The sequence below is a fragment of the Pezoporus occidentalis genome, unplaced genomic scaffold (genome assembly GCF_034315485.1).
Source record: "Pezoporus occidentalis ecotype Australia unplaced genomic scaffold, CSIRO_AGI_Poc_V1 ctg64, whole genome shotgun sequence".
Classification (NCBI taxonomy): domain Eukaryota; kingdom Metazoa; phylum Chordata; class Aves; order Psittaciformes; family Psittacidae; genus Pezoporus; species Pezoporus occidentalis.
The window spans coordinates 38,145-51,259 of NW_026915987.1; the positions used below are offsets into that span (position 1 = coordinate 38,145).

The window sequence follows — 13,115 nt, forward strand, 5'->3', positions numbered from 1 at the left end:
GCACCATCGAGTTAAAACTGCATTTAATGGCCACGTTTGCTTTGGTCTGAATCCAAGGGCACTTGTGACGAGGCAACGTGAAGCCCCCCCTGAGCTGTGTATGACCCCAGGGCATTCCAGTTAAGGGGATGCAGGGGACCACAGGGACCTGCCCCGGCGCAGAGCAGCAGAAGGTATCAGGATAGGGGAGCCCTGTGCCCCACATCAAGCACCAGGAATCAGGGAATCAGTGGGGCAAGGAGCTCCATCCCTGGGAGAGGCAGAGGCTCATGGCCCCGAGCTCTGCTGCTGTCACGCTGGAGCCCAGCAGCGTGAATGTTCCATCCTGCATTAAATATTCACCCCAGCAGAGCAGGTGGAAACCCTTTGCGGTCGCATTGGGTCCATCAGAGAGGTGCTTGGTGCCAGTGGGGCTCTATGGGTCCAGCTCATGCCTCTGTGCACCAACATGGGGAGGGTCCCAGCCCACCCAGCAGCTGGAGGAACCGGCCCTGCTGCTGTAGCGGCACCGATGCAGCCAAGGCATGTCACTGCAGGATGCTGCCTCGCCCCATGGCTCACGCCCTATCCGCTGGCCCAGGACGGGTGGCTGAAGGTGATGTTCTTCCTCTTGGCCCAGCGGGAGAAGATGGTTTTCTCGGTGATGAACCGGTGCCCGGCGCGCTGGGCTCGCTCGTGCACCAGGTACATCCTGCACTCGTCCAGCTGGCCCTGCTCGAAGTAGTGGTAGGGCACGCTCGAGTGGTTCTTCTCCCTGTTGCGAGGGGATGGGGGTGTGTGTGTGTGTGGGGGGGAGACTCGGGGGGATGCTGGGTCACCCCGCGCCCGCTGCTCCCCACGTACCTGCAGTAGCTGTCGCTGACCATGCCGAAGACGCAGATCCGCTCGCAGAGCTCCATGGCCAGGATCATGGTGAACCACCCCGTGCTCAGGAAGGAGCCGGACTTCATCCTGCAAAGCACCACGATGAGCGGGTGCGGTAGGGCTACCAGCCCAGCTGGGATACGGGTGTCTGATGGGGGCGGACGACACTGGTGCTATGGTGGGGGGAACCCAATGGGGTCTCTGTGGGAGGTGGTGGTACCTATTCTTGCCCGTCTCATTCTGGAAGATGTCGTCGCAATAGGCCATCTTCTCATTGGTCAGGGTGTAGATCTGCAGGTGCGGGTACATCTGCATCACCTTCAGCAGCGCCTGGTAGGTCGAACCCCCCTTCTCCCTGCTCATCTTCCTCGCCGGCCCCCAGATGATGTACAGGGTGTCCTGGCACTGCTGGAAGAAGTAGCGCTGGTTCCTCAGGAGCAGGGGGACGCTGGTGTGCGACACCACGCGGACGGTGCTGCGGCTGCCCACGTCCTCCTCGTAGCCGGCGGTGGGCGCGTGGTTCATGCGCAGGACGCACTCCTGCCCATCGATGGCCTGGCCCAGGTGTGAACCCAGCATCTGCCCTGAGCTGGAGACCACGGCGCAGCGGCGGCACGGGGCCCGCTCCAGTGGCTGTGGGGAGATGAACCCATTGGCTCCCCATTGGCTCCTGTAGCCCCTTCCGCCCTCATTAAGGAAGGGGAAACTGAGGCACGGTCGGGCCGAGCTGCCCCATCCCTGCTCACCTTCCCATCAGGGACGCGGCTGTACCCCTGCAAGCGCGGGGCAGTGGATGCTGTGGGGCTGCCCCACTGTGCCGGGGGCCGGCAGCAGGCCCGCGGGCACGCTTGGTTGCACAGCAGAACGTAGAGCACAGCACCCAGCGCCGCGCACACCAGCGACAGGAAGAGCCGGGCCTGGAGCAGAGCGGGAGAAGGAAGGTTCCTGCGGGCCCGGCCATGTGCGCTGGATGCCGGGGGCTCCATGGGGCCGTGCACAGGAGCAGACCCACGGCGATGGGCGTGGGGCGCAGGGGGGGCGCTGGGTGCCTGCACCGAGCTCACTTCCTGCAGGCAGCACCGGCCGAGGGCCGCGCTCAGGGGCTCGCTGCTGCCTGCGGGGTCCGCGGCTCACCCGGGCTCCTTCCCCGCCGCTGCCGTCGGGTCCCGCCGCCCCTGCGGGTACTCACCAGGGTCTTCATGCTCGGGGGGCACCGTGGGGCCCGGGGTCACCAGGAGGGTCGCGGCTCGCTCCCTGCGCACAGAGCGGGCTCAGCACCGGGGACGCCCATCCCCGGCACCCCAAAACCCGAGGTCCCCCCATCCCTGCCCCGGTCCGGGCCGCACTCACCGCGCCGGGAGCCCCCGCGGCGCCGCCGCTCCCCGGCCCCCAGGGCCGCGGCCGCCGGGTCCCGCATCCCGCGGGGCAGCGCCGGGGCGGGGCCGAGCGGGCACTGCCGGCACCGGGACCGCCCCCCCCCTCCGCCCTGCAGCCCAGCACCGCCTCCGGCACCGGCACCGGGACCCGGGCGCGGTGAGCCGGGACCGACCCCGCACGTGTCGGTAGCGAGGGCAGCGCCGCACGTACCCTGGTACCGACCCGGAGCCATCCCCTGTGCACCGGCCCCAACCACCCCGCTATGGACCCCAGTGCCCGTCCCCGGTACCCGTTTCCCTCTGCACCTCCTCTGCCCTCGCTTGGGGTCCCTGCTGTGACCCCCCCCCGTGTCCCCAAGCCCCCTTCTCACCTCCGTGCACCATCAGCTCCCAACCACGCCGGACGCTGGGACCGAGGGGATCCAGAGCAGCTCAAACCAGCAGCCCCTTGGTTCCCAGTCCCCACCTGATGCCCCCAAAGGGCCGCCCCTTCTTGCCCCTGGACTATGCAAAGCGCTCCCGAGGCGAGGTGCCTGCTGCCCAGGGGTGGGTGCTGGACTTTGTATCCTCCCCTTGTTGACAAGGAAACATGAGAAGTAGCCTCAAAACTGCTCCCAGCCCTGCCCTTGGCACGCTTGGAGCAGGATTAGAGATGAGGTGACAGGGACACTGCGGGGCTCTGACCCAGGAGGCAGCGCCTGGGGCAAACCCGACTGTGGGCAGACACGATCCCATCTTCCACCCTTTGGCCTCCTCCTGCCCCAGCTCACACCCACCCTCATGGGCTGGGTTGAGCCATGTCCGGGTGGAGAGGGGCCGGGAAGGGTTTCTCACCCTGTGGAGCAGCACCAACACTGAGGCAAGGCAAGAGGGGTGGATGGAGGCCTGGCAGGCTCTGCAGGAGCTGCGGACAAACCTCCATCCGGAGCCGAGCCTCTGGACCACACACATGGGTTTAAACCACTGCCAGGCGCAGCCCAAGGCACCCCGAGCCACCAGCATCACCCCTGGGCAGGACCGGAGGTGATGGGACATGGTGCTGCCTGGTAGGGGAAGCTCTCAGTCTGTGTGGGAAGGATCAGAGCACCCCAATCCTGCCCTCCCCTTGCTGGAGCTGCCCCATGGCACAAGGCTGGGTATGCCCAGGCCACCCCAGTCAGGGTGTTTCCCTGTCTGATGTCTCCCAGTGCTCACATGCCACACAAGGGTTCCTCTTCAGAGAGGTCAGATTGGACTTGAGCAAGCTGCTCTAGTGGAAGGTGTCCCTGCTTGTGGCACGGGGTTGGAGCTGGATGGGCTTTAAGCTCCCTTTCACCCCAAACCTTCTCTGATTCTATGATGAGCTCCTCCAGCAGGCAAATGGAGAATACAAACTTGCCTTTTCCAAGCCCAAAGTCTCACTTCTTTCCTCTCAAACACCACTGAGAAACCCCCACAAATCATATGTGAACATTTAATAAGGACACAGGAGGAACACACTGGACACAACAAGAGCAGCAGGGAAGGATCACCCAGAGGCTGAGCAGAGGGTGGAGGTCGGTCCCCAGCCACTGCAGCCCAGAGGACAGCCCCAGTTTGGAGCAGGTCCCTCACAGCAGGGCTCTCTGGTCCCTCTCTCAATGAGCCCTGAATGTCAGGTTTGGTTCCCTTGGTCAGCACGGTGTAAACGGGTTTGTCTCTGCAGGAAGGAGGGTTTGGTGCTGAGCGCTGCCTGCTCGGGGCCACAGGCAAAGTCTTTTCTTGGCTCTGGCGCCTTCTCACCCCCCTTCAGTCCAATTTCTTGACAGGCTTCCTGTTCTTCCACATCACAACCGTTATAAAAACACCTGCAGTGAGAAAGAGAACAGATTGGGACCGGGAGTGTCTGATTACAGGTGCTTTGAATCCCACTGCAGTGAGAAACGGGCCCCGAGCAGCGTGAGTGAGACAACTCCTCTGTGCAGGGCCTCAAACAGCCCACGTTACACCCAAACACCAGCCCCCAGAGCCTGTGCTGCAGCAGTGGCCACAGGGAGCATGGCACAAGTGTCACAGAGGCCCCAAGCAACCCTCTTCCCTCTTCCTAATTTAGAAGCTTCTAATTAGAACAAGAGGAACAACACTCACCTATAAACAGCAGCAGCAGCAGCCCGGCCACCACGGGGATGAGAACCGCGTACTCCCTGGGCAAGAAGTACTGGTGGATGCTGTGGTCGCTGTCGATGAAGGGCTGCAGGGCACAGAGAGGGCTGTCAGGAGGTGGCACAGCACCAGGCCCGTGCCCCAGCACCTGCAGCCTCGTGGTTTCCAAAGCAGGATGGAAATACCAAGCAGGAGATAGCTAAAAATAGGGCTGCCAGACCAGGATGTGGCTGAGGAGGCTGCAGCGTTCAGCAGATGACAAGGGGCAGGGATATGAGGCCCATAAAACCCCAGGCTGGGCTCATCTGCCATCCTGCTCGGTGCTGAGCACAGTGAACCCCAGGGCTCTCTGCCCTGCAGAAAGGAGAAGCTGATCCTGGCTCTGCTTTGTGGTGATCCTGCCAGGATCCACTGGAAGGCTTTGGACACTAGAGAGCAGTGTAAGGATTCCTGCGCGGCAGCGGCCAACAGCACAAACACAGCGGGAACAGAGCAAGCAGGGGCAGGAGGGAACTCAAACCGGTCGGAGGTTGGAGGGGAAGCTGCCAGGAGCCATCAGCCAGGGCTGCACCAGGCCTCTTGTACCTGGAAAGCTCACAAGATGTTTCTTTCCAGGAAGAAAATCATTCATGAGGTTGGACCAGATGATCCTTGAGGTCCAACCTGGTGTTCCCTGATTCTAATGACCCTGAAATGGACAAACCTATCAGGCTCAGAACCACTTTTCCAGAGCTCTGCATTCATAGAATCATAGAATAGTTCGGCTTGGAAAGGACCTTAAGATCATCCAGTTCCACCCCCCCTGCATGGGCAGGGACACCTCACACTAAACCATGGCACCCTGTCCAACCTGGCCTTGAACACCCCCAGGGATGGAGCACTCACAATCTCCCTGGGCAACCCATTCCAGTGCCTCACCACCCTAACAGGAAAGAATTTCCTCCTTATATCCAATCTAAACTTCCCCTGTTTAAGTTTTAACCCGTTACCCCTTGTCCTATCACTACAGTCCCTAATGAAGAGTCCCTCCCCAGCATCCCTATAGGCCCCCTTCAGATACTGGAAGGCTGCTATGAGGTCTCCACGCAGCCTTCTCTTCTCCAGGCTGAACAGCCCCAACTTCCTCAGCCTGTCTTCATACAGGAGGTGCTCCAGTCCCCTGATCATCCTTGTGGCCTCCTCTGGACTTGTTCCAACAGTTCCATGTCCTTTTTATGTTGAGGACACCAGAACTGCACACAATGCTCCAGGTGAGGTCTCATGAGAGCAGAGCAGAGAGGCAGGATCACCTCCTTTGACCTGCTGGTCATGCTCCTTTTGATGCAGCCCAGGATACGGTTGCTTTCTGGGCTGTGAGCGCACACTGAAGCTGGCTCATGTTAAGTTTCCCACTGACCACCACCCCCAAGGCCTTCTCCACAGGGCTGCTCTCAATCTCTTCCCTGCCCAAACTCTTCTCCCTACCAAGCTCTCGGTAAGAGTGATCTCTTTCTCTATTTACCACTTTTAATTCCCTTTAGAACCAGCAACCCGGGGAACTACAAAAGCAGACACCACCAGCATCACCTCTAGAGGGACCAGGCTTCAGCTGACAGCTCACATGAGCTTTGGATCTTACCCTGGCTGGGTCAGCCTGGTTTAGAGCAACAGGGCAGGCAGCGTGACTGAAGCTTGGTCTTGCCCAGGCACACCCAGAGGGGGCCAGCAACAGAGGAAGCTCTGCCCTCAGTGTTCGAACCAGGAAGCTGGCAAGCAGAGCCCCACAGGAACACATCAGCACCTAAGCAGAGCCTGGGCAAACACCGTGGGGGGGTGAAGAGCCTGGGCTGTAGCCGCCAGGAGCCCCGTACCAGTACGATGATCCAGAGCGTGTAGTAAACGAAGAGGAGGGCGCTGAAGGTGACCAAGCCGAACCCAACCACCTGGTCTGTTGCTGTGGCCTGCGGAGGGAGAAGCGGTCAGAGCGGATCCGCACGCTGCGGGCCCAGCGCTGGAGCGGCTCATGGGCACCGCCATCAACCTGGGGACGGTGCGGGGCTGAAGCACGGCGGGGCCGGGGGAGCCTCGGCAGCACGAACACCGCGAGGGCAACGGCCGGGCCCCGCTGCGGGAGCGCTCCCGCCCGCTCCTCCCAACCGCGGGGCCCGCTGCGGCCCCGTGAGGCGGCGGGGCCCAGGCTCGTCCCCGGCTGCCCCGCACTGGTTCCCGGCCGCGGCTCAGCGCAGCCCCGCCGCGTTAACGGGGCTCCCGGAGCCCGGTTCCCCCCGGCAGGGCCCGGTTCCCCTCACGGCGCCCCGGGGCGCGGAGCGAAACCTCCCACACTCACCATGGCGACCGCCGGCCTCCCTCCCCGCGAGCCCCGCGCTTCCGGGGGCTGCACCAATCAGCGTGCGCAACGTTACCGCGCTCGCCCCTCCGAGACCAATCAGCGCGGCTGGCGCGGAGCATGACGGGAGTTGTAGTCCCGGGCGGAGCTAGGCCCGGCCTCCAGCCGGTACCAGCGCAGCGCCGAGCCAGGGCGCATCATCCCCCGTCCGGAAGGGATGCCCGTGCTGCGCTGCCTCCCCGTGGTACCCGCTTACAGCGGGGTCAGCGACGGGAGAGGAGCGCCTCCCTCAGCAACGCGTTGTGCTGGTGTCGTCTATGGACCCCAAGGGCTCAAACCCAGCTCCAACACCCGAGGTACTCGGGTCCTGTATCCCAATCCCCAAGGGGATGGTGGAAGGCAAAGCCAAACCCGATCCCAACCAGCCCTAACTTCCCCCTTCTGCTTCCTTAGCAGATACTGGGGTATATTTAAAGCAAGAAACAAAGGGAGCAGAAGCAGTGTGAAGTACCAAAACCCCTTTATTCCCCCCCAAACCATAACAACATTTGACATTATATTGATTTTCCTCATATATTTGTTATTTCTCTACGTTAGGAACCAGATACAGAAAATACAAACACGATCTCTGTTGAATCAAAGACGGCACAGCATTCCGTTAGAAAAAAAAACAACACAAAGAAACAAACCCCAAAACTAGAGGAGCAAGATAAAAATGGTGAAAAATAGTCATTCCCTCCAGCCCAAACTCTCCAAGAATCATCATCATCATCAAAATAGAGCAGTGGAAGTAGCTTCTCTTTCTAAACGCACTTTAAGAAACAAAGTTAGAGTTTTTTTTCTCTTTAGATTTCAAAGTAAAAAAATGTTAAACTATCTCTTTTTCTTATTTTCAAGCCATTTTGGAAGTTTGCATAGACCCATTCATTCCCTTTCCAAAAATATCAGCCATCTCTCTATAGAATCTGATAGAAATCAAGTGCGCGCCTCTGCTGAACAGCACCGAGCTCCATTGGCTTCCAAGAAAATAAACCAACATCTCCCCTTTCCCCCCACAAAAATACGGGCTCTATCATTATTCCTTATGTTTGAGACAAGTTCTGAGGCTCAGCTGCATCCAAATTCCTTGTTACTTCCCAGTTTTCCACGTCCGCTCCCTTCCTGATGGGGCAGGGGCGATGCAACATGGAGAGGGCATTAGGCTCGGGAGGGAAGTGAGGGGGAATTTGGGGCTCACACCCCAGCCAGGAAGTGGCTCTTTAAGGACAAACGCCTGCGACCAGGCAGCGCTTGTAGGTCCTTGCCCCTTGGGGACCAGCCTTGTCCACAGGGCCGTCACCGGAGCAAGAGGTGATGGGGTAAAGGAGGGTGAATCTGCAGCTCCCGGGTAAGGCAGTGAGGAGGGGAGCAAAGGAGGAGGGGTCCCCCTCTCCAGGAGGGGTGTTTTAACCTACGTGCTCTAAGCGTACCTGGAGTGAGGTTTTCCCAGAGGTTCACAACACGTTGCACGTGCAGAGTCCAGCTGCAGGTGCCAGAGGGTTCAAAAGAAAACAGCGACGACAACAATAAATAAGTCACCCCCCTCCTACGAAGATGAGACTGAAACGGGTGCTCTGCAGGGCTTGGGACCCTCTATAAACTGAAGCAAGCGTTAAAAACGGTCTTATTTGTAAGGAGGATGAGGAGGGGGAGAGATCACGTGCCTGCTGCCCAAAGGTCAGGACAGCACGAGGGCCCCCATTTAAAGTGCTGACCATACAAAAGATGATGGAGGAACAACATCCTTCTCCCCCCTTTTCCCTCCCTATCACAATTTCCAATTGAAAGCCATCTCCTTCACCAAGTCACAGCTAAGCCTATTCTTACAGACATTCACTCAGTTTAGATTGGTTTAAAAAGAAAAGAAAGTTAGTAAAACAAAAAAGTTACATTGAATTTCCCAACTCTTTGCAATGGGCTTCCACCAGCTAAAGGTCCAGGAACTGGCTGAGCAGAGCCCACACATCTCACCTGGCCCCCAGTCCAAAGCAGAGGCCAGCTCTGCACTCTGGATCAGCCAGGCAGGAGCAGCCCTGCTCACCAGCATCACAGACCATAGGGATGCAGTCTTGCCAATAAGGTCCTTTTAGTTTAAGCCACCTCTGAATCCCCTGAGAAGGGGAATGATGTGGGGAAGAGCATCCTCCCCCTTCAACACCCTCCCCCCCCCCCCCCCCCCCCGAATAAAATATCAATGAAACAATAATGCAAGTCAAAAAAAAACAAACCACCAGCCTGCTGGGTTTATAAAAAAAAAACCTCAATAAACTTCACAACAAAAAAGAAAACCCCAAAGGAAACTAACCAGAGGTTTGGGTCTGAAACTGATGCACTGCTTCAATGCTCAAAGTCCACTGAGGAACAGAGGGCAAGCGATGCCACAAGGAGAAAAGTGCTCGTGAGATGCAGCTTCCCGAGGTGGCAGCGAGTCTGCAGGATGAGGGATCCCACTGCCAGCACCACTGCCTCCGTGCCCACCAATGGGCACTGCAGTGGGAGCTCTGTGTGGGATCCAGGAATAGGAACAGAGTGCTCCTTCCTCCTGCTGGGTGCCGCAGCCCTGGCTGTGCTGCACCAGGCTGAATGGCTAGGGCTGCTTTCTAATTCAAAACAAAGGGCAGGAGAGCTAAAAAGCTACGTAAAGACCAGGATCTGTGGAGTCAATAATGTGGAGACAAGGAAGAGACATCCCATGAGACACAGTTATCAAAAACCACAAGCGGTGATGTGCCAAGCCGCTGGAGAAGAAGCCAGAGATGTGCTCAGGTTGGCCACAGCTATGGAATGGAGCAGGTTATGCCTCTGCCAGCCTGGGAAGATGAGACCAGCTTTCTGGAAAGCTCAACTGCTTCTCCTTTTGCTTTGCTTGGAAGAGATTCCTCCCTCTGTGTGTCCCACTGGTGATTTCATGACAGGCCAAGCTGCCAGCACATCGGAGCAGCTGACTCTTGCCAATGGAGCCCAGAAGCAAGCCCTGGATTCCAACTGCTCTGACAGCCAGTGCCATTGTTTTCCATGGGAACAGAAGCAGAGAAGCACAAGTGAGCCGGGTTTTGGCCTCTTTCCTGGCTTATGTTTGCTCCTTTCAAGTCCTGCTTGGACCTGATTCCCCCCCAAAGGGCTTTGCTGGTCCCTGGGGAGCAGCAGGGGCTCTGTGCTATGGAGCAGCTCTGCAGGCAGGGTAGAATACCCATTGCTGTCTGAGCCTGCTGCTGCCCTCACCCTGACCAGAGCAGAGGGTCAGGCCAGGCCTGGCTTTCTGGCAAAGCCCCAGGGAGAGAGAAAAGCGAGTGGTCCTCCCCTTCCTGCAGACACACAGCTCCCCGGGAGCAGGGCAGGATGCTCAACCGCCTGCGAGCGAGTGCCAACCCTACCCAGACTGAACAAAGAGATCACCATTAAGAACCTCCAGCAAATGTGAAAGAGCTTTTGTCCTAGACAGACTCTCTGATCCGATACTTCTCCCCTACATTAAACCAAAGCAAGGTGTTGTCTGTAACCCCTCTTCTTACCCTAATCCAAATTTAATTCCCTTTGAAGGGAAAGGGTGAAAAAAGATCCATACCCTGCATGTGGTCTGTCCAAATACAGAAAGAAACCTCTTGACTCAAAGAGAGAAACTGTCAAATCAGAGCAAGCAGCTGTATAGCTTTGCCACGCTGCCTAGCACCCTCCCATGCAGCCATCCTTAGTGAGCAGGGCAGAAACAATAAATCGAGGTCCTTTCATTCCTTGTTTCTCATTCTGCTGAATTCCCTTTTCCAGTAGCTCATCTGCATGCATTGTGGCTGCAGAGACCATAGCTCACCCTTTTTGCTTTCCCATTAAGAAAAGGCTTTCCAATAACTAAGAATTGGAACAACACCGTGATCAGTGACAAGTTTCTACTTGCTGAAGTGTGTGCACACACACACACGTGTGTCAGAGGAGGGCACGTCCCCAGCCGTGCCCAGGAGGGTGCCACTGCTCCGAGTGCACCACAGTCCACTGGCAAAAGAGGAAAGGGCACTACAAGGAAATAGCTTCTCAGCTGAGAGTCTCTGTACAGGAAGGGCTGCAAGCACAGCCCCTGGCTGGACTTTGCATACATCCTCGCCTGCAGTTCAGCTGCCAGGAGAAGATGTGAGAGCTGAAAGGGACTGACCGACATCTCTGCCACACACTGCAAGGAAAAGAGGCAGTTCAAGCATCAACCAACAGCAGGAACCAAACCCAAAGAGGAACAATTGAAAGATCAACCAGAGAACAGTTTGAAGCCTTGTCAGAAGAGTTCACTTGCCACACAGCACGTAAGAATGGCTGCCGTGGCTAATGCAGCAGAAGACACCCATCCTACCTTTGAAGGCAGAGACAGTGGCTTCTCCCCAGCCCCAAAAAGAACCAGCACAGGCACAGATCCCCACTGACAGGGCAAGAAAGGCCAACCAACACCAATTCCCTCCCTGGAGCAGGCCAAGAGAGGCAACTGTTAATCACCACCACAACAGAGAGACCACCACAGTCAACTGCACCCTGCCCTAGCCCAGGGGAGGGCTATCAGATAGCCAGATTCTTTTCAGAGTTCAAGAAGGGCACTTCCCTTCCTGAGCCTAAAATAACAACAAAAAAAGAAGAAAACAACAACAAAAAAAGAGGCTTTGTATTCCAAGCTCCGACAGTGGCTATTTGCTGGCCCAGTGCAGCAAACAGGGATCACACTCCTGGAACAGCAAGTAGAAGCCTCTTCCAGGTAAAATCTGGAACCTCTAAAGTGCTCCTGCTAATGCTAACAGATGAACACTGCCCTTCCATGCCCAGCAGTGGAAGGGTGTAATGCAGTTAGTGGTATAACAGCATTAGCATTTAACCATTATCAACTCCCATCTGGATCGTGGTAGTTTTCTGAAATGCACTTTTGGGAAGCGTTTCCTATGAGACAAGAGGATGATTGGGGATTTGAGGGCAGGAAGGTGAAGTGTACACCACAGCATACCTTGTTCCGTAAAAACCGTTGCCTTGGAAGGTGATGTTCCCTTGCAGAGTCAAGGGGATAAAGCATCCTGCAAGTGGCCATTTCACTGTGTCACCCACAAGCAGCTCTCGGTTTGGTTACAACGGTTTCCCCCTCTCCCCCAGTGGTTTCAAGAGTTCACAGTGGTATAAACCCAATGCTTTGGGGAGACAGAAGCTGAGAAGTCCCCTGCTGCAAGTGAATGGGTGGAGTGAGGGATGCACATGAGCAACATCCTCTAGGACTAAGGATAAGCCCAACAGACACCTTACATCTGAACAGAAACAGGGGGAAGGCAGGCACTGGAAGAACTGGGAAGTGGAGAAGGGTAATGCCAACTCAGGGAAAAGTGCATGATCTAGAGTGGTCTCGGAGTAGTTCTGCAGTGCAAATGTATGGGGAGGGGTGTGGAGAAATCCCTTCTGGAATGCTGCATGAAGAGAGGTAAAGGTTGGCATCCATGTGGCAGCGGACTGGGTAGGGGGCCTGTTTCCAGCAGCTCTACCCTGTTCTTCACATTTAGTGGGTTTCAATCACCACTGGCTCGTAAACTCCAGATGAGACCCTGGGGAGGCAGCAGGGAAGAAGAGGAGAAAGCCAGGTTATTTCCCCCAGTCACTTCAAGTTGTTATTCCGAGCTCTCCCCTCACAAACATCACCCTCTAACCCCACACCAAAGACTGAGAACAAGGAGCCAGTCTGGCCAGGAGTCAAAGCTCATAACACAAACCAGACAGCTACACGGCAAGCTGACACCAGAGCAATTGAAAGAGCTGGGTGTAACGCATGAATCCTAAAGGACAGAGGAAAAGGGGGAGTATCCTGCGCAAAGAGCCAGTGTTCCTGGCTTTGCTGTGCTCCCCTATTTGTCACCAACTTGACAGACCTTTGTGTTACCATCATTGTCTGGGTGGTTTTTTAACCTCAAAAGGTGCTGTAAAGATTCAGACTCAACCAGCCAAGACACTGCACTAAGAGCAAGAAAAAGCTGTGTTTGTTCTCAAGTCTTTCATGAGAGAACAAGTCCTCAACGATGATGGAGGAGGCAGGGAAAGGGGACAATAAAGCAGATGCTGCAGTCTTGCTGCAGGCCAGCAGGAGGCAAAGCTCCCTGTGGGCGCAGCAGCAACAGGAACCAACCTCTACCATTTTGTCCTTTCGTTCCTTACTTCAGTTCCTGGATCTAACAACTAGGAGCACATTATCTCTCCTAGCTCCAGCTGAGAACTGCATTCATAATCCAGCGCAGCTGGAGCCTGCCACCAAAGGGATCCCAGGGGTGTTAATGTGGGAATAAAGCCACCACGTAGCACATGACATTTAGAAATCTCTCCTGTAGCAAAGGGTGAAAGTTTCCTGGGTAGAAAGAGCCAAGCAATCCCTCCGGAGCCCCTCTGCC

At 56.7% G+C, this 13,115-nt stretch overlaps 3 protein-coding genes across 6 annotated transcripts in view; all 3 read right to left on the minus strand.

Annotated features, from left to right (window-relative positions):
- Nucleotides 1–8: 8 nt before the first annotated feature.
- ST6GALNAC4 (ST6 N-acetylgalactosaminide alpha-2,6-sialyltransferase 4) lies at nt 9–2,732 on the minus strand. Of its 4 annotated transcripts, none has more exons than XM_062640251.1 (6): nt 2,612–2,732; nt 2,054–2,118; nt 1,611–1,781; nt 1,085–1,497; nt 844–951; nt 9–711 (listed from the first exon to the last, which is right to left on the minus strand). In XM_062640251.1, exons 2-6 carry the CDS (start codon nt 2,063–2,065, stop codon nt 558–560), a joined length of 858 nt encoding a protein of 285 aa, XP_062496235.1. In that variant the 5' UTR covers nt 2,066–2,118; nt 2,612–2,732; the 3' UTR covers nt 9–557. The 4 variants fall into 4 exon arrangements, with proteins under 4 accessions (XP_062496235.1, XP_062496234.1, XP_062496232.1 ...); XM_062640250.1 differs by having other exon boundaries at nt 9–747; nt 2,612–2,731; XM_062640248.1 differs by having other exon boundaries at nt 9–754; nt 2,612–2,729.
- A 945-nt stretch (nt 2,733–3,677) lies between these two features.
- On the minus strand, nt 3,678–6,751 carry DPM2 (dolichyl-phosphate mannosyltransferase subunit 2, regulatory). The gene is made up of 4 exons (XM_062640258.1): nt 6,688–6,751; nt 6,212–6,301; nt 4,347–4,449; nt 3,678–4,066 (listed from the first exon to the last, which is right to left on the minus strand). Exons 1-4 carry the CDS (start codon nt 6,688–6,690, stop codon nt 4,008–4,010), a joined length of 255 nt encoding a protein of 84 aa, XP_062496242.1. The 5' UTR covers nt 6,691–6,751; the 3' UTR covers nt 3,678–4,007.
- Nucleotides 6,752–7,190: 439 nt separating this feature from the next.
- Nucleotides 7,191–13,115, minus strand: part of EEIG1 (estrogen-induced osteoclastogenesis regulator 1) — a 38,257-nt gene continuing 32,332 nt past the window's right edge. Inside the window, exon 12 of the mRNA XM_062640299.1 lies at nt 7,191–12,281. Coding sequence (XP_062496283.1) covers nt 12,236–12,281 — 46 coding nt within the window. The 3' untranslated portion in view covers nt 7,191–12,235. The remainder of the gene's footprint in view (nt 12,282–13,115) is intronic.